This window comes from Ammodytes marinus (genome assembly GCF_949987685.1).
Source record: "Ammodytes marinus genome assembly, chromosome: 24".
NCBI classification, from domain to species: Eukaryota; Metazoa; Chordata; class Actinopteri; order Uranoscopiformes; family Ammodytidae; genus Ammodytes; species Ammodytes marinus.
Window position 1 is genome coordinate 14,277,504 of NC_137228.1, and position 20,601 is coordinate 14,298,104.

Genomic DNA, 20,601 nt, shown 5'->3' on the forward strand with positions numbered 1-20,601 from the left:
ATAATCAGATGGTTCAGATTTTTAAAGGAATTTATTTAATACTGATTCACATATTAGTGCCATAGGTGGGACATCTTTATATTCTGATATAATTAACATGAATATACAGTAACTTATGATCATATGTATAAAGTAATACATAGTATAAAGTAATACATAGTGGAGAAAGGCTTCATTGACAGTGCATAAATGAGGCAATTTACAATCAATACATTGGATATTCAGTAGTTTCCAATTAAAATGTAAACACAAATTGCAGGGTTGACATGGCATAACAATTACAGAATTTAAAAGCTCTTAGAATTATTTAGACCTAATACAGTATTGCACAGTAAATGCGGATTCATAATATCAAGACTGCAAACTTTGAATAAAGTCTTGTAGTACAGCCTACGATTGAAATTAAATTTTGCTCATGTACATGTTTTAAAAACCGAAAATCGACATTTAATTGTCAATAGACAAATCTTTTTTTTAATTTTCCCAGCCAGGGGTGCCATGGTCGGCAACTCTCTTTACAATTACAGGTTCAGCGTCAAACATTTAAATTAAGAATACTATAAGTACTATCCCATCTGACACAGACAATATAACTTACTTTGTTCATTTAAATGACTGGTGAAAAATCAAACTAGCTTTCAAATACTTATCTAACTTTTCACCAACCCACTACTTACGGTAATTCAATTCACAACTCAACTTTTCTACATCCTCCAAGTCCGTTTAAAATCTACAGTAGGTTTAAAGTTCGGAAATTGCGCATGTGTCAATCAACCCTGCCTGCGAATATCTTTTTTTGAAGGTCGGTGAATTCATTTTGCGGTTTCACAATCACAATCCACTAGCACTGGGCTGCAGTGCTGATGTTTAACAATTACATTTGGTACAATCACTCAGGAATGTTTTTTAGCATAGAAATATACACATATATAGACATTTTTTTTTTAAAGCAATAATTTCACAGTATTTTCAAAGGCACTTTAACATAGGCAACATTATGACATTTAGATTAGGTGCTCTGATTGTTTGTGATTATTTAACACAAAAAAGCAGCTATTAAATAATTGTTTAAATAGGCATGACACCCATAATACTTCTTTAAAACATCCAATGCATTAAAAAAATGCATTTGGAAAAAATGTAGAACTCTGCTTGGCTCCTTAGATAATATTGGATAAAAACATTTATATGTATAATATCAGCTAAGGCAGTGTAGCTGAAGATTGATAGAACCATCTACCATCCTAATTGTAACCTTTTGTTTTTATTGCACCGTGTGTCGGAGAGAAACCTAATTTAGATTCCTCCGTATGTCTGGCATTTACTGAAGAAATTGACAATAAAACAGACTTTGACTACAAACAGACTCAATATGCCTCTTGAAGACCCACCAGTTCACTGCTCTTCTTCCAGAGATCGGCTTGTAGGTCAGAGTCATAGGAGAAGTGTGATGATTGTCTCTTCTCCCCGTTGTACAGGTAGCAGGCCCCCACCCCCTCCATAGCAGACGCAGCCGCTGCATAGATCATGATAGACGCGCCCTCCGCTGGTGTCTGGAAAGGAGAAGCAGAAAAAGAAAAGTAAGGCAAGGCAAGGCAAGTTTATTTATATAGCACAATTCAGACACAAGGCCACTCAAAGTGCTTTACAGGGGCAAGATTAGAATACATAAAACACATTATAAAACATTAAAAAGCAAGTACATTTTTTTGTGATTAAAATTCATTTTACATTTCTTTCTTTATTTTTTATTATTTCCTGGACTTTAAAAAAACAAAATTAGGGGGATGTATTGCTGATCTGTATTTTTTTTTGTTAGCCTTCAGTGGAAATTCATTGAATTGTGAAGATTATTATATGGGATAGATACAGAAAATGGACTCAGTGTTAAAAATGGAGTCAACGATTCTTGTGAATGCTTGTTGTCCAAATCACTTTCTCAAAATCAGTGCATATCTCCTCACGATCCGTCAGTACTGTGTTGCACTGAAAAAAACCCAGTGTTAATACACACAGCCTAGGCTTTTTCAGCGAAAAATAAAATAAAATAAAATACATTTAATTTTTAATGAACTTTATATTACTAGAATCTCAAAGTGCTACAGAGAAGTAAAATAAATAAAAATAAAAACACAAATCAATGAGAATAAATTGAATAATAATAATTCACCCTGAACAGGATCTTGGCGAATGGTTTCTTGAGGACCTGTGCGAGGGTCCAGAGGTGATCGTAGAGCGCTGTGTCGACCATGCCTGGGTCCACTGCGTTCACCGTCACATGGAAACGCCCGGCCCACAGCTGCTCCTGTAGGTGGTAGGCGAACAGCACCAGCGCCAGTTTGCTCTGGGAATACGCTCCGTGAGCACTGTACACTTTCCTATGGGGGAAAGGAGGGGAGAGTACAAGTTAACATTGAAGACGCGTATAAATGCCTTTAAATCACTTCTTAAAAGGTGTTTTATTTGTAAAAGCCTTTGGAAATGTTTGAATTAGGAATATATTCACTCTGTATTTATGTTATCTCTGATCGTAGTGAGAACTGTACACTTTTCTAAGGAGGAAGGGAGGGGAGGAGAGAGACACTATTCCGGTCTTACTTCTTATTGAGGTCTTCCAGATCCACCACTCCTGCGTAGTGAGTAGCCGAGGACATGTTGATGATCCTGGAGCATTTGCCTTCACTCCCAGACCTCTTCAGAGTGTCTAGCAGCAGGTTTGTCAACAAGAAGTGACCCAGGTAGTTCAGCGCAAAGTGGAACTCAAAGCCTTCCTCTGTCCGTCTCTCAGGCACTAACATGGTCCCAGCTACATGACAATTCAAGATTTAAGATGGTTTATTTGTCATATGCACAACAATTACAGCAGCAGTCATTGGCAAAAAAAAAATGACAGAAGACAGGGGATGTTTTAGAGACATTAATTTAGCGTTAGTGCTTGATGAAAAGGTGGAGTCAGCTATTCTGGCGAATGCTTGTTGTCAAAATCATGACGTCCACTACCTGTAGGCCTGCGTACTGTGTGTGCATGCGCTGGCATCTAAAAAAATGATTATGGTATGTAAACAAAGGGGGCTATGTAGCAAGCAACACGCCCTTTTACAGAGTTTTTTAGGCTGCGTTTTAACCATGGTATTAACACTGGATTTTTTATTTCAGTGCACACGCAGTACAGACAGGTATCGTGAGAAGATATTTACTGATTTTGGAAAAAAAAATATTTTAACAACAAGCGATCTCCAGAATCACTGACTCCACCTTTACCACCCAGACTTTATAAAAATGTAACATGGCCAATAATACTTAACGTGCATTTCCATAGAGAATCAGAGCAGCCTACCATTGTTAACCAGGACATGGAGCGGGAGACCTCTGCTTTTAAACAGCTGCACAAATTGTCGCACGGATTTCAGTAAGGTTAGGTCCACAAACAGATACTCCGCTGTCAACAGAAAAAAACAAGTAAGCAAAAGATTTTAAAGAGAGTTATCCTGTTGAGAAATACAAAATTATAATAAATAGATTTTTTTTAGTCAGTCTGAGCAGTTTTCAGGCAGAAGTTGCAGGGACATTTAGAAGAAAAAATATTGTATAGTATGTTTATTTATATATAACTCGACGTCATTGAAAATGAGGGTCACCCCTCAATTGGTCTCTCGAGGATAAATAAAAGTTAAATGAAAAAATATGCTATGGTACCTCAATTTCTGATGAGAAATAAGACAAATATTCATAAGATTTTTGAGCCCTCAAATGGATGACAAATTAACAAAAATAATCACAAAAAAAGCTGTGGAAAGTTGTCATATGTAATTATGGATGGTTGTCACCATTAAGGAGATCTTTTATTATTACAAAATTATATGATATTACACAGTTATTTGATTAATTGTATCTATAAAAGGTTAATCTTTAAAGTTACTTAAGGGACAATTTAAGGTTGAAGTGGAATTAATATTAAACAAAGAATATTTGTTCATTAAGTCTGAACTGGACGTGGCCTGTTGGATTAACGCAAACAAACTAGAATGTTCTCTCTAAACCAAAGGCTTATCTCTTAGCAACTGCAGGCCTGTTTTTTATGAGTCACTTGTTTACACTCATTGAAAGCAGTTTGATCCATGGCCTAAGTGATTAGTAGTGTACAAAGAGGTTTTTGTGTGCACATAAGTTTATAAATTAATAATAAATCGAACAGTTTAAAGGCGAGACACTTTCAGTCAAACACGTATAGATTGTTTTCTATTTTGCTTCCATAACATGTCTTCTTTCATACTAGTTTGAATCATAAGGTCCACCATGTACGTTTAGGTGTTTATTTGACTAAACCTTGTCTCTTTTTGCGTCTGTATATTTCTCCTATACAACCATCTTTAACAACGACTTAAACAAACTGCATTTAAATATAGAACACGTTTAATAAGTATTTTATCCGTATCATTTTGAAATCCTGCAGAAATGCTAAATTGAGATGCGACCAAAGGCAAAGAGAGATGCCAGGCCGTCTTTGTATATAAGAATTTGTTTTTATTGACCTGCCTGATTAAATAAAGATAACATATCTATTTATAATATCCTTCATTTCAACAACTTGTTCACATGTAAATACTAGCAGCACCTTATCTTTCTTGTGTGTATATATTCTGGTAAAACTTAATGTATTTTATGTTATTCTATGGTATTTTTTCTATTTTGAGCAAATTATTATTATTTTATCTAAACTTTGGTTCTTATTGCACTATACGTTGTTACTTTTTACTCTTATCTTCTATACTATTTTTTTATTTTTTATTGTTGCATTATTGAGGAGAGCTTGGAACACAAACATTTCATTGCCAGCTATGACTGCTTGCCTGTTATGTTGTGCATTTGACGAATAAACTAACTTGAACTTGATTAATACGGAGTCTGCCACGCCAATATTTCACTTCACTTTCTGTATGAGCAAGTGACAAATAAAGCCTTTGAATCTTGAATCTTGAAATACAAATTAAATAAATAGAAAGAGGTGGTTAGTTACCTTTTCCATTGCTGCATTCTTTATTAATGGTCTTGACGGCCGCGGCGCCTTCTTCTCTCTCATTCCCAGCTGGAGATGGTGGAAATAGCAGAGGCTTGGTAGGCACATGTCCAGTACATACAGTATCCATTTGAACTCAATACTACACTGCCCATACAAGACAGTGTGGTGACTGGACCCTAAGTCAGTTCAAGTTAATGCAAACGTTTTGTTTTTCTAAATTCAAGGTAAGGGTCTTGGTCTGAGTGTCAAGAAACCAGACCAAATATTTTTTCTTCACATGGCCACAATCGAAATAATGTCTTAATTAATTAATAAATAAATAAATTGGTCTGGGTTCTTGACTAGCAAACCAAAATTGTTCTATAGACGCTTACCTTCAATCTAGGAATGAAAACTAAACATTCGAATCAACTTGAAATGAAAACGGCGAAATATAGAAGGCCCCCCCACTAAGACTAGGCATGGACTGATATCTGGTTTCAAGATATACATATTGAAAGCATTTTCTTCATTTATTCACATCAAAAAAAATAAAAAATTACAGGAAATATGGCTGAATGAAAAGGTGGAGTCAGCGATTCTGGAGAAATCCTGTCAAAATCAGTGAATATCTCCGCAAAATCTGCTACCTGTCCATATAGTGTACGTGCTGAAATAAGTGATAATACACAGCTTGGGCTCTTAAACTGGTATGTAAACAAAGGATAGGTAAACAAAGGGGGCCCACCGTAAGCTAGCAACATGCCCGCTTACAGAGCCTAGGCTGGGTATGAACACTGGATTTTTTAAAACGTACACACTGTATGGACACAGGTAGTCATGAGGAGATATTTACTGATTTTGACAAAGTGAACAAGCGTTCTCCAGAATCTCTGACTCCACCTTTAAAACTAGAGTGCAGAAAGGTGTATTAACTTTTATAAAAAAAGAGTAAGCATAAATACTGTAATCTGGCTCAAATGCACATTATGATAGTCAGTTTCATACCTATGATAACATGCATGCCCAGGCTTGCCAGGTGTCTCGCTGTCTCAAAACCCATTCCTCTGGTGCCCCCAGTCACTATGGCAACCCTTCCATTTTGTTTGGGTAGGACTGTGTAGGAGAAGAGAGGGGACCACATCAGAACATTGTACAATACTTTATTTACAGTTAAAAAAAAAGTCTCAATATTAATTAGTTTTATTATTATTTTTTCATTGCCCTGTCACCAAGACGTATTGCTTTAGTTCTGGACCTTGCTTTGATAGGAGATAATCTTGAGACTTTGTTAACAGATAAGAAGCTGCCACACAACATTTGAAGCTATAAAAAAATGGAAGTCAAATTATTCCACGTCAGAGTCCACAACGACACATCGACTGATTAACACCTGTTAGGGCAGGAAGGTTCTTATGTAGTTTTTATATATAGTGGGCGTCCTGGGAAAATGCATTTGTTGGAGGACCAAGAAGAAGTGCTGTAGAATAAATAACAAAATATATCTTAACCTCATCACTTGATATTGTGGAAAGACTTGGGCAGTGGTGGATGATGCCATATTTAGCTACTTGTCATAAAGGCCACTGTAGCATCTGTTAATTAGCAAGGGAGCGCTGCAATCTAGATATGTCCCCACTAAACCGCAGAAATACACCTTAATTAAGTACGGGCACTCAATGTATTGAGGGCCCGTAATTATTACTCTCCACCATACTTACTTCTTACTTCTTACTTCTTACTTTTTATTCTTCCTCAAAAGTTTGAGCTGCTACTCCTCCCACACCGTTGCACGTAGACATGCCAAAATTTCACAGAATGTCCGTCCCTACCCCGAATCGTGTGCTATTATACAGTTTTTTGAATTTCCGCTAGGGGGCGCTGTTATGAAGTCCCGACTGAAAGAACTTTGAGAGGCCACGCCCCGCACACCGTAACTCCGATTGACTTGAAACTTCGCACACAGGTGTATGTTAGGGTGCTCTACAAAAAAGCCTCTGGGACCATAAAAATTCTTCAGGGAATATTTCCCGCTAATTAGCATAAAGTGAAAAACAGCGTGTTATCCACAACTTTCTGCAATTTGACTGTATCAACACCAAATTTCTCGTGAAGCCCCGGGGGACTACAATAAACATACCCGTAAAAGATTAGTAGGACAACTTGAAAAACATGGCCGCCATTGACTAAAACGTTTACGCAGGGGCGGGGCTTAATAACACGTTGGCCATAACTCCTTAACCATAGGTCCTATCATCATGAAACTTACTGGGTATGTGCGGAAGTCATGTGGTAGCATGTCCATAGAAACTTATCGAGATTAACCCATAGGGGGCGCCACAAATGCCCCCTGACTCAGATTGACTTGAAATTTCTTACACATGTACAGCTCATGGTGCTCTACAATATAGCCTCTCGGACAATAGGGGTCAGCCATGATTTTTTTTCCCGCCGCCATTGACCAAAACGTTTACGCAGGGGCGGGGCTTATTAACAAATTGGCCATAACTCCTTAACCATAGGTCCTATCATCATGAAACTTGCTGGGTGTGTGCAGAAGTCATGTGGTAGCATGTCCCTCAGAGCTTATCGAGATTAACCCATAGGGGGCGCCACAAATGTCACCCGACTCCGATTGACTTGAAATTGATTACACATGTACAGCTCATGGTGCTCTACAATATAGCCTCAAGGAATTTTTTTTTAATTTCCGCTAGGGGGCGCTGTTATTAAGCCCCGACTGAAGAAAGTTTTAGAGGCCACGCCCCGCACACCGTAAGTCCGATTGATTTGAAATTTCTCACACAGGTGTATGTTAGGGTGCTCTACAAAAAAGTCTCTTGGACCATAAGAGTCCGCCTGGGAATATTTCCTGCTAATTAGCATAAACTGAAAAACAGGGTTTCATCCACAACTTTTTTAAGTTTTACTCTATCGACACCACATGTCTCACGAAGCCCCGGGGGACTGTGACGCACGTCTCCGAAAAATATTAGTAGGATAGCTTGGAAAACATGGCCGCCAATGACTAAAACGTTTACGCAGGGGCGGGGCTTAATTACAAATTGGCCATAACTCATTGACCATAGGTCCGATCGTCATGACACTTGCAGGATACGTGCAGAAGACATGTGGTAGCATGGCTCTCTAAACTTGTCGAGATGAACCCATAGGGGGCGCCACAAATGCGAAAAACGTCATTCAAAAATGCAATGTTTGCCAGGCCACGCCCCTTTCCCCCTGACTTTCATCGACTTATCATTTGTCAGACATGTACAGCTCATGGTGCTCTACTGTAAAGCCTCTCGGACCACAGGGGTCAGCCGTGATTTTTTTTCTTCCCCGATTTACACGGGCGGCCCGTACTTTCAAAATCTCCGCGGGATTTCTAGTTACACATTGCACCTTTAGGTAAAGAATCAATTAACAAAATAGAATGTGTTGCCCCTGTGAAAGATTAATAATTGCGATTGATTGTACATAAAAATGACAAGTTAGGACAGCAAAGTCAGGCACATTTTGAAAACTCTTTACTTTCAAAAAGTTATTTTACATCATCATTTGAATATGTCCCATCGTTCTGTATAGTATGAGAGTAGATACATTGCAAACAAACAGCCTGATGTTTTCTCTTAAAGTAACAGAAAAGGCCAAAAAGAAAGCACAGAGCGAACATACCAACAAGATTTTTTTGTAGGAGGCATAGATAGGGCAACAACACTTCAGTATTACTTTTTCTATAATCACTACATTTCTTGATTACAAATTAGTTGGATACAATATGAATTTATGATGGCTGGTTATATTTATGTCAATAAGCTACATATTCTGTACATCTTTTTTACAGGAAAAATGACAACTATATGATCAGTCAAATAAATTAGATGATTTTTTTCCCAACATTTGTGCCACAGCTAAATTAATTTAAGAAAAATCTTCTCATCTCACTATCAGAAAGAGGGCAACATTGACCCAATTACTTTAAAATAATTCGCTGGGCATGTCATTTTAGGCTTAAACTCAATTAGAGGCTATTATAAACAGGCCAATAATACTATATAATACATAGTCTGACTCAGAACTTGATTATATATTTAATGCCTCAGCAGATCTGGTGTTTTGCCATCAGATTGCAGGGAATGCAGTCTTCACAATTCCTTGACTATTTGAAGTTTGAAGCACAGAATCATTGCTGTGTCTGACCCAAAGAACAGTTCCCTTCTGATACATTGTCCCCATCATCCTCGCAGGGCTCAGGCTCATAGTAGCTTCTCGAGTTCTCATACAGGAAGACCTGCTGATCTACTAAAGCTGGAGCTATCCGGTTCCTTTTCCCACACAGCACCGTGCCAGAGGAGGTGAACAGCCTGTGGGAAGGTACACTGGTGGCAGGGACACACCAGTACTTCTGGAGCACCTTGGGGAGGGTAGGGAACAAGGCTGCATGACTGGACCACCACAGTAACGGGTCTTCATTCAGGCCGAGGACTCTCTGTGACTTGTAGTTGCTCAACTCCTCCACCACCTGTGCATGCAGCTCCTCCTGGCTCTGGTCGCTGTCAGACTGGCAGAATATGGCCGCCAAAGGGTTGTCATGGGTTACACTGCTGGTTGAAGATTCTGTAAGGGGCGTCGGCTTTTTGCAAGGTGGTTCGTCACTCGCAGACGATGCATCATCTGAGCTCGATCGCTCCTTAAACTGCTTTTCCAGAATAGCTTTCGCCTCTTCTGTGACGCTATTCTCAACTTTAGAGCGTTCCTGAGCGGACAGGAAAGGCAACTTCTTGTATCGAGGATCAAGGAAAGTAGCAATGTTGAGGAAAGTTGAAATTTCTTGTGATACTTGTGAGTTCTGTGAATAGGTGTTTGATAGGACCTTTGAGATGAGCCCTTTGGTCATGCTGATCTCTTTGAGGTCCCCTTCCTTGACTTTGAGAGTAGTGTTCAACAGCATATGAAGCACCGGCCTAACCATGCTAATGGTCGGGTACTTACAAGAAGTTATCATGTTTGCCACAACTTTAAAGGGCTGGAGGACGTCAATCATGCCTGCGCACAAGGCCCAGTCTGGGCCATCGAAACTGAAATGACGGCTGCTGGAACTCTCCAGAAGAGTTGCAGTGACAGCAACTTGTTGCTCTTTCAGTCTTTGTAACATTGCCAATGTGGCCAACCAAGACCTGCCCCTGTCTGTGATGAGAGCACACTGAGGGAGCCTATGCTCCTTCTGCTTTTCCCTCAGAAGATACATCGATGGTTCTCTAAAATGATCAACAAGTTTGCGGCAAGAACCCAAAAAGCTGTCAACTCGTGGCAGCTGGAAGGCTTCCTCCATTGCACGGTTGACAGAGTGTCCAAGACAAGGCATTTCCACCGACAGCTCCAGGAGCGAGCACGCTTTGACGATGTCCACGGAACCGTTTGTTGTGGCACCGCTGACTTTATGAGTTATGCCCCATTCAACAAAGGCTTCATACATTGCCCTGGTGATGTTCTCAGCTGTGTTTTCATCTTGTATTTCAAAGGTTTTAAGACACTTGTTGGTCATAGAGAAGCCGGATGTACTGTTGTAATTAACTGAATGCATAGACAGTGAAATGTATGTTCTATTCTGGGTCTGACTCTGCCACAGGTCTGTAGTTACGCCACAGTTCACAACACCAGCAAGCTCACCAAAGACCATGTCCCGGGTCTGACAATACATCTGAGGAATCATTTTAAGCACCAGGTCACTTTTGCTCGGTAGCGAGAACCCAGGATTAACGGTGGTCATTAACGTCTTGAAAGTGAGTTCTTCAACTATAGACACAGGATACAAGCCCTCACAGATGAAGTTAATGACAGCCGCATTCAGATGATTGTGTCGTTTGTTTTCATAGTCTAAGCTCTGCCTTATGTTTGTGTCAACGGATTGTTGTTGAACATGTACAACAGAAGGCTGAGGCTCAGTCTTGATCCTGGAGAATGCCGTGGTGAAAGCTTCACGTTCGCGCATCTGATCCGTGTTGCTTTTCACAAACTCACCGAACTCTAGCGGGTGGTTCTTTTCGAGGTGGTAGGACAGATTGGAGGTGTTTCCAGAGTAAGCGATTTGACTCAAACACACACGGCAATATATCCGCTTCCAGTGCAATATGCAGCCGTCTTCATCTGTGTCAAAGCCAAAGTATCTCCAGACTCGGCTTTTCGCCCGTGGGTGTGCGACCAGATTGAGGCCAGAGCATGAAGGTCCTGAACCTTTGAACTCCATTGGTTCCTTCAGTAAGCAATCCACTTGGATGCCTTCATTTACTGAGTACCTAACAGGAATAGTGAAATAAACATTTGAGGTTGTTGATAAAAGATAAAAAACATTAAAGTAATTTTGAGGCTACACTCAAATTGGATTGTGAAATATTTCAGCTTGCTGTGGCGCATGCATTTTTTTTGTTTAGGGAGAGAGAGAGAGAGAGAGAGAGAGAGAGAGAGAGATTATGTCAGATTAATACTGGTAATATGTACTTTTCGGGAAACACAGAGTTTCCCAGTCTGCCTGCACAGTAAATCGCACTCTGAAAGTTCCCAGGAAATCGTCAAGGCATTAATAATAACTATAAAAGAATAGCATTGTCTGATGGTTGCCCCAAGGGTTTCACAATGCAGTGGAGCATTATACAAAACATAACCTTTAAAATTTAATTTTGTGACAATAACCAATTTTCTTTCCATAAGAACAACAGAACAGATATGTTCAAAAGTAGAACAAGAAGGCAAAACAACTGTAAAACAAATTCCATGAAAATGTGATTAAAAACAATTTAGTAAATTGTCTTTCTATGAGGTAAATTGTCATCATTCTTCGTGAGATCAACAGATTGTAAAACCTTAAGGCGATTACAGAGACACAATCGCCTCTTTGTTAGTGTAATTAGGTTCTCACTCAACCGTGACATGATTTAACAGAAATGCTCAATTTGGTTAATCAACTTACACTGAACAAACTCAATGTGCAAAATCCTGTAATGTATGTTTGTCTGTGTGTGTGTGTGTGATACAAAAATATCAATTTAGGCTACTATATATTATGTGACAAAGTAGTATGGCTGGCTATTGATAATCGCATGATACAAAAGGACATCCTATAGCATTTTGGGCTCGGCCAGTGGCAACAATTGAAACATTATCATGTATCAAATTGAGCTGAATTACATTGTGGTTATATGATGTTATGTTGTTACTGTAATCGTATAATTGAATGTGAAAGTGAATTATAAGATTACATTATTATATAATAGATGTTCATTAAAATGAAAATTCTGAGCAAGCAGTTAGCTTTGAAATTAGTTTCAAATATTATTTTTACTTGTCACGTATTAATAACTCATGTAAATATAGTGGAACGTGCTTTCATCATTAAAATGATTAGGTTTATGTGTGTGTCTGATGCTTACACTCACTACATTTTGTGAAATAATACATATTGCAAATATTACGTTTTCGTTTTGTGATAGCATTAATATAACCTTAATAGCTTAATAGGGAGGGATGAATAAAATAAATAAAAAATATAAACTACAACATGATATTTAAAAAAATAATCTTTGATTATGAGTAGAATTAAATGGTTCATGGAATAAAGCTTTAAAAAAAGAAAAAAAAATCAGATTTATAAAAAGGTATGCTACTTAAAAGTGTGTTGTTATTGTTTTTAGAATGTCCTGACAAGCAATTTATCCCAGCGCATTTGAATAAAAGACAGCATTGTTCAAGCCTTCAAGATTATCCCAATTAGGCCTTTATCTCTCTTCTACTTAATTCCACACACGTGATCCTTCAATAAGCATTTATTTCAACTACAGTGCAATTTCTCACGTCTGGTTCACACGCTTATTATGATCCAACATGCCACGAAATCGAAACACTAGTCGTCAAACTCTAAACTAGACATGATTTGGACACCCGATATATGCCGAACTGATCAGAAGACGCAGTTATCGATCAAATAGTGATTCGCTTGAAATAACAATATTCATGAGTCGATACATTAGATTATCTTTTCTGTAAACTGTCATATTTTCTTAAGGAGTTCGGCATGGACACTATTGTAAACACAATGAATCATAACATTAATTAACACAGATAAGCAAACAGTATAAGACAATTTGGTGAATAAATAAATAAAAATAAATGAACAAACCTGGAAGCTTAAAAGACTTGTAGAAGGTCTGGTAGAGGAGAACTTTCATTCCTTCTAGATAGAGGCGGAGAAGCGGTATCAACACTGCCTGTAGCCACATCCTTCTGTTTACCGATTCAGACTGAACAGCTTCCGGTGGTGCTTCACTCTACTGAGTCCGACAACGAGCCGGCGTGGGATAAATACATTTTCCTGGGTTCCGCCCATAACAAAATTGCGTCACAGATTACGTTCATAGATATAAAAAAGATCATACGACAACAGCCAGTAGATTCAATTCTTATCAGATGTACAAAAAAGAGATGGCATTTTCTATTTTAATTAGAATTTTTCCACAATTTGCACGACATATTTAATAATTTATCATGTCTAACACCAAACTTTATTTATTACTATTTTGTCTATTCAGCCTCATGTGTTGCCTCTGAAATATTTAATGTTTAGAGGTCCCTAATAGGTGAACAAATACCAATATGCGATATATTCAAAGTAGCTACGAGCAACTTTTTTAATATTTCTGAAACAGTCTCATTTTTCCTCAGATGATCATAAATAACATGTCACAGCAGGCGAGACCTTCAGTGCAAAGAATGTTATTTTTACATAGTTTTTCACAATGCCTTTGTCATGGGTACATTCACTCAGGAACAACAGCTGGCGTTGTAGAAACCCTTCCACTTTTGTCCAAATCAGTACATCAGTGATTCTTGAGAAGTGGGACAAAACAGGGTGCAATGTTGAAAAAATACAAACCCTATGTTTCTGCAAATGAAATTACATGTATGTATCCAACATATACTAAGCTACTGAGTTAAGCTTTGACACAACCTCCCAGCTTTTTTTATTTTTTACGGTCATTGGCCTATCACCACAGTCAGATGTCAACTCCGTCAGATTTCCTGTCTGACGGTGTTGACATATTTAGTGAGAAGATAACAAGTGTCATATATTTGACATAATAATGATCAAATTAAATCTAAGGGGATAATTGTGCTCCAGACATTCTATTCTTAATCCCTAATAACATCTACAATTTTAAATATTTTTAGTTTTAAAACATAACAGCAGTTACAAATGGAAGACGGCCTTTTGTCGCGGTTCTCAAGAATCACTGACATATGAACATATACAATGCTTGCTCACACATTTAGTATGCTTCAAATATTGTCTGTATATTTCACACTTGCCTGATTATCAAACCGGTCAGCCACATGATGCAGAAAGCTAAGGGTTTATGTCTTTGCGTTCAAAACAACTTCAATATGACCTTTAAGATTAAGCCATAACTCCCAAAATGTCATGCCCTGAATAGATAAAAGGCCCCAATATTAGGTCACGCTATCACACACTAACCAAAAAAACCCAGAGTATTTTCAAGCTTGTTAAATAACTGTTTCTATGATTGTGTAACCACTATTCAATCATTTGTCATGGCCTGCTGTCACACCATGCCAATTCATCTATTTTGGGAGGTGATGCATGGAAGGGAAAAATTGAAATCGGTGTTCTACATCTACTTATAATAAGCTTGAAATGATAAATTACCCGTATGGAAATGTGAACTTTAAGGCCATCTGTGTGTATGAAAGAAAGCTTTATTCACGATACATAAAGTTATTAAATGAGGCAAGTTGTTTGCATGAGTTTTGGAAACTCCACACTTGTTAGGAAAGTCCATTTCAGATCTGGGACAGAAATCAATAGAATCTGCACTTGTGCCGATAGATACTGATCCTTGGGCATTTCCGCGGTTTAGGCATTTAGATATTGAATCAAAGGATCACTTCATACTGTAGCCTACCCTCCTTATTGCTGACTGCGTGAATAGGACACGTGTTTGTGCTATGAAAAATGAAAATAAATGAATTTCCACGGTATTTGATTAAAACACAGATACAGTGTCTTGCAAAAGTATTCATACCCCTTGAATCCACATTTTGTCGCATTACAATCACACATATACATTTATTTTATTGGGATTCTATGTGACCAATAAAAAGTGGCGCATAATTGTGAAGTTAGCCCCCCTGAATCAATACTTTGTAGAACCACCTATCGCTGCAATTATAGCTGCCAGTGTATTGAGGTATGTCTCTACCAGCTTTGCATATCTACGGACTTACATTTTTGCCCATTCTTCTTCGCAAAACAGCTCAAGCTTCAGATTCAGCGTCTGTTGAAACAGAAACAAACATGAAATAATAAGAAGCAACTTCGAAAATCAGCCAGTCGAAAATCAAAGCGATGCAGAAAGCTCAGCGCTATAAAGAACATGTCTTTAATTATTACAATGACACAAACACACACACACACACACACACACACACACACACACACACACACACACACAGACACACACACACACACACACACACACACACACACACACACACACACGCACACACATTGTATATATACAGTATATACACACACATATATATATATATATAACACCACCATGCAATTTCGTCTAGCATCATCCTAAGGACAGACTTTACATTGCACTCCTGGAATAAAAAAGGTGTGCCACAAAAGGGACCATAAATAGATGTCAAATGATTTGGATGATTGAATATATGAAATACCAATAAGGTATGTTCTTTGGTGTGTGTAGTCATGAATGTAGATATTTATTGTAATCTAAATCTAAATTTAAATCGTAAATCATGAGGTATCAGTATCAGTAACTTTTTTTTCATTCATCATTTGAATAGATTCAGTGTCCCCACATTGAAACAAAAATCTATCACTTGACTTTAGATATAGTTTGGTAATACCACTTAGAATTGAAAAAGTGAGGTCAACTTTAGCCACCTGCCAAGCTTGTCAGTTACCAGGCCAATGTCCAGTCTGAAAACATGACATGTGTATTAGCTGAGACAGAAATAAACAACTGAAATGATAAATAAATAAAGAATGAAATAAGAAAGAAAAATGTAAACATCAGAATGACCTGTACATTACTGCATTGCCACTTGATGATTAAAGCTAAAGTTTTTTATGGGGGCGCTCCGGTGGCGTAGTGGATAGCGTACCATATTGGCTCCGGCCTTCGTTGCAGTGGTCGCGGGTTCAGGTCCGACGCGTGGACCTTTACTGCAGGTCATCCCCCCTCTCTCTCTCTGTCTCCCCACCTCAACTCTGTATATCAAATAAAGCTTGAAAATGCCAACAAAAAAAGCAACATTTTAATGTATTCATTGTTGTGAAACATTGGAAGGCTCCTCGTCCTGTTAGTGCAAATAGTGAGTGAGCAAATGCTTCAGACTTCAAACAATAGTCTATTCAACATGGTCCATAAACCCCAGTGTGTTTAGCATATACTCAAATAGTGCTAATCCTTATAGTTCATCCTTCTATTTCTCGTTTGAAGTTTGAATAATAGCTTTGTTGAAGGAATACACCTGTTCAAACCATGCTTTTTATAGACATTATTATTATGTATTTTCAACTTTATTTTAGGAGAAATGTAGGTTAACTTTTTTATTTATTTTTTTATTCTTATTTCTATTTAATTATTCCAATTTGTTTGCCTCTTTTCTATACACACTGCATGTTTGTTTGTGATTATGTTTTCAAAAACGAAATAAAAAGTTTTAATTTTAATTTTATACATATTGTACATTTTATGTGCTAGAAAATTGACATTATTGTGCGGCTACAAAGCATTACTTTCATTGCAAACCCATAATCACATACAGAGTCTGACTGTAAAGAGTCAATTTGTTTGCAGGCGATTACAATCTTTTTAACAGTAGGCTCTGTGTAATAAATCAGTCCAGATGTCTTGATAACAGGCTAGTGATCATATTTGACCGTAGGCTGCAATACATTTTATAATCGTTCTATCTGTTCAATAGTTAATGTTTGTTCCGCTGTATTTAAGACTATATATAAGACCATTTATAAGGCCATACCGTATATAATACCATCAGTGTGGAAACTTGATGATCACAGTTGGAACTAATAGTGGAGAGGCGTATATGGGTCATTTTCCGTATTCATTCCAAGTTGATAAAATTGAAGTTAAATTGAAGGGAAGGGTCTATAGAAACAATGTTGGTTCTAGTGTCAAGAAACCAGACCAAATTGTTTTTATTAACCTGAATTCAGACCTTGAAAAATTTATTATTTCGAATGTGGCCATTTTGGAAGATAGGCAATAAAATAAAATAAAATATTTGGTCTAGTTTCTTGACACCAACATTGTTCTATACGTAGACCCTTACCTTCAATTTAGAAGTGAAAACTAAACTTTCGCATCAACTTGAAATGACTGAGGGTCCAGGCACCACACTAATATTTGTGAGCCTCAAAGGGAAGCTCCTTATCCTGTTAGTGGTAAATACAAGTATTGACTGAGGGAAAGGCTTCATTCTAACCTTTAAATGTTCTGTTTGTTTGTGAGTAATATGTCTACTACACTGTCACACCCGAACTGTGCTATAAAAGGCTGCAGTCAGGGCTGTAGCATATTCTGCTGGCTAGAGAGAATAAAAACATTTAAGTCTTAAGCATAAGCATAAGCAAACATGAAGTCTAGTGTCAGCTTGGCTGTCCTCCTCCTACTGGTTACTGTAACAGTGACAACACAAGGTAAGATGTCCATTTTACAAATGTTTTATTTTTACTCTATTAAAGGGTCCGGGGCTTTAAAGGTGCAGTCAGTGATTCTGGAGAACGCTTGTTATCAAATTCACTTTTTGTATAGTGTGTGTACTGAAAAAAAAATCCACAGCATAGGCTCTGTAAACAGGTATGTTGCTAGCTGCGGTGGGCCCCTTTGTGTCTCGGCTGTGTATGAATACCAGATTTTTCTCAGCACACTCACAACACACACAGGTAAGTGTTCTCCAGAATAGCTGATTCCACCTTTAAGGCGAGACACAGGTGATATAGGGTAAATTATTTGATTTATAGATATCATCATGAAACTTTGATTGCTTACATTAAAAACATTAATTTTGTTTTATACTTTTTTCAGAAATGTAAAATTTGAATAAATACGACCAAAATTGGTCTTCATTTCAGAACACCTCCCACTAACTTTGTTAAAGGGACACTGTGTAACATTTTAAGTAAGTTATTAGCTAGAATCAATATCCTCATTCATAAATATGTCCTCATTGGTGTAAAATCACCTCTGCCAATAATCTGAATTATCTTCCTGTGCGGAGAATTCCAAATATTAATATTACATTTTGTACATTGAGCAGGCAAGTGTTATGGAGGAATCCATGTTTTTGGAATGTCATCAGGTGCATTGTTTAGAATTTAGAATTATTCTTGTCCTTGAAGGCCATTGTAGCTTCTGTTATTATTCAAAAGGGTTGGGGTTACCCAGGGAGCGTTGCATTCTAGAACTTTCTAGAACTTTCTTGATGATGTCATATTACACAGTGTCCCTTTTTTAAAGGATATGACGGTATTTATTTTAATTTGTTGCTGCAAATGATTATCTTAAGCTGGTGTTTCTCTCATCTTTTTTCTCAAACAGAGGAACTCAAACTCGAGGAATTCAACAAGATGTTAGGTGAGTTTTCAATCAAAGTAGACTGGGCTTTTTGGAAGGCGGGGCTTAAAGAGACAGACTCTAAAACAGACAGTTTCAGACAGAGGCTGAAAAGAGGAGATTCAGCAATGTCACAGTGAGAAATATAAAATGGTTATTTGGACACTACACCAGGAAAAAAACAATTTCTAGTAGAAACCCAAATAAAAATTTTCGAACCTGAAAATGATCATAAAATGGCAAACATAAGTCATTATTAACATAAATTAGAGACTAGAGGTTATTTTACAAGAGGTGTGATCGTGTGACTAGTACTACTAGTGCGTCTTGCTGTTTTTCTAGCTGCTTTAGTTATCATGTTTATCAAAGCTCTTTCTACTCGTGCATCTCTTTCTATGAGACAGAAACCACTCCTGCACAAGCACAATACATTGCACCTTCTCCTAATCAGTCCGGAGGAGATTTCACACTACCCAAGCGCCTCAGGGGAAGTGAGTTCAACAAATTTCTTGCCAATTCAAATTATTTCCCAATTATTACACTGGTGGTAATTATTTTGTGTACTGTACATACATATTTATATTTATTGAATTTTTTTTAAGGGCGCTTCCATCATGCAACTAAACCAACAGGTAGGTTTTTTTTTAATTTTTATGTGGAAACAGAACACGCTGAAAACCCAACACTCTATCTATCTATCTATCTATCTATCTATCTATCTATCTATCTATCTATCTATCTATCTATCTATCTATCTATCTATCTATCTATCTATCTATCTATCTATCTATCTATCTATCTATCTATCTATCTATCTATCTATCTATCTATCTATCTATCCATCCATCCATCCATCCATCCATCCATCCATCCATCCATCCATCCGTCCATCCATCCATCCATCCATCCATCCATCCATCCATCCGTCCATCCATCCATGTAGAGACTTAGCATGTACTCTATCATCCATAGTTTAGTTAAAATGTTATGAGGAAATAAATGAGTAAAAGTATGTCCCTATTGTAGCATAAACTACTTCATGCTAACTAGATTATTTTTTACGATCAGCTGTAGAATGGAATAGAAAAAATAAAGAGTGTGTGATTTGGAACGCAGGGAAAGACATTCCCAGTGTTGTATATACATGGTGTTGTGTTGCCCTCAAGTGGACAATAAAACAAGTGACTGCCACTTTAAATTCTGCAAATAAGATTGATTGTCGACACACCTATTTCTATGTATTTCTGTCTGATTGGACACACTGTAATACTGACATATTATTTCTGTTGGTCCATAGATCCCACACCTGCCGAAACAAGTGAGTACACAAGATTTCAACTGGCTCATTCCTCCACATACATACAGACAGGGACAAATATAGTGTGGTGCCTGGACCCACACTCATTTCAAGTTGGTGCTAAAGTTTAGTTTTCACTTCTAAATTGAAGGTAAGGGTCCACAGAATAATGTTAGTTTAAGTGTCAAGAAACCAGACCAAATATACCAAACCCATCTTCAAAAATGGCCACAATCGAAATAATGAACTTTTGAAGCTCTAACCACTACACCACAAGCGCGTTTTATTTTAACGTTTTTAATGGTAACTTTCCGAACTTTTCCTCAGACTGCGAGACGGAAATTATTGAGAAACTGAGCCAAATCATTGAGAATCAGAATAAGCAACTGGCGCTCCTGACCAAGCTGACACATTCCACCCAGACACTGGCATCACGACCCAAACGGACGCTGGCAGCAGTGAGACCGAGATGCTAAAAGTATGGATTAAAAAAAAAAAAATTGGGGCACTTTTCATGCTTTATTGACAGTTTTGGAGAGACAGAGATGAAATAGGGCAGAGAGGGGAATGACATGCAGAGAACGACCCGGGCTGGATTCTAACCCGGGTCTGCTGTG

The 20,601-nt window shown here is 37.7% G+C and overlaps 2 protein-coding genes across 2 annotated transcripts; both read right to left on the bottom strand.

Moving 5' to 3' along the window:
* Positions 1–60: 60 nt before the first annotated feature.
* On the bottom strand, positions 61–13,310 carry dhrsx (dehydrogenase/reductase (SDR family) X-linked). The gene is made up of 7 exons (XM_080052920.1): positions 13,176–13,310; positions 6,008–6,115; positions 5,018–5,086; positions 3,338–3,439; positions 2,599–2,806; positions 2,171–2,378; positions 61–1,553 (listed from the first exon to the last, which is right to left on the bottom strand). Exons 1-7 carry the CDS (start codon positions 13,273–13,275, stop codon positions 1,368–1,370), a joined length of 981 nt encoding a protein of 326 aa, XP_079909046.1. The 5' UTR covers positions 13,276–13,310; the 3' UTR covers positions 61–1,367.
* Positions 8,601–11,252, bottom strand: LOC307269838 (E3 SUMO-protein ligase ZBED1-like). The gene has a single exon (XM_080052919.1). It carries the CDS (start codon positions 11,247–11,249, stop codon positions 9,186–9,188), a length of 2,064 nt encoding a protein of 687 aa, XP_079909045.1. The 5' UTR covers positions 11,250–11,252; the 3' UTR covers positions 8,601–9,185.
* Positions 13,311–20,601: the final 7,291 nt, after the last annotated feature.

Excerpts from the sequence above, each read along its gene's own strand:
- dhrsx (XM_080052920.1), bottom strand. The coding sequence starts at position 13,275 with ATGTGGCTACAGGCAGTGTTGATACCGCTTCTCCGCCTCTATCTAGAA. Across the intron at positions 2,807-3,337 it reads CCATGTCCTGGTTAACAATG|CTGGGACCATGTTAGTGCCT; the intron begins GTAGGCTGCTCT and ends ATTGTCATGTAG. Across the intron at positions 1,554-2,170 it reads TCGCCAAGATCCTGTTCAGG|ACACCAGCGGAGGGCGCGTC; the intron begins GTGAATTATTAT and ends TCTCCTTTCCAG.
- LOC307269838 (XM_080052919.1), bottom strand. The coding sequence starts at position 11,249 with ATGGAGTTCAAAGGTTCAGGACCTTCATGCTCTGGCCTCAATCTGGTC.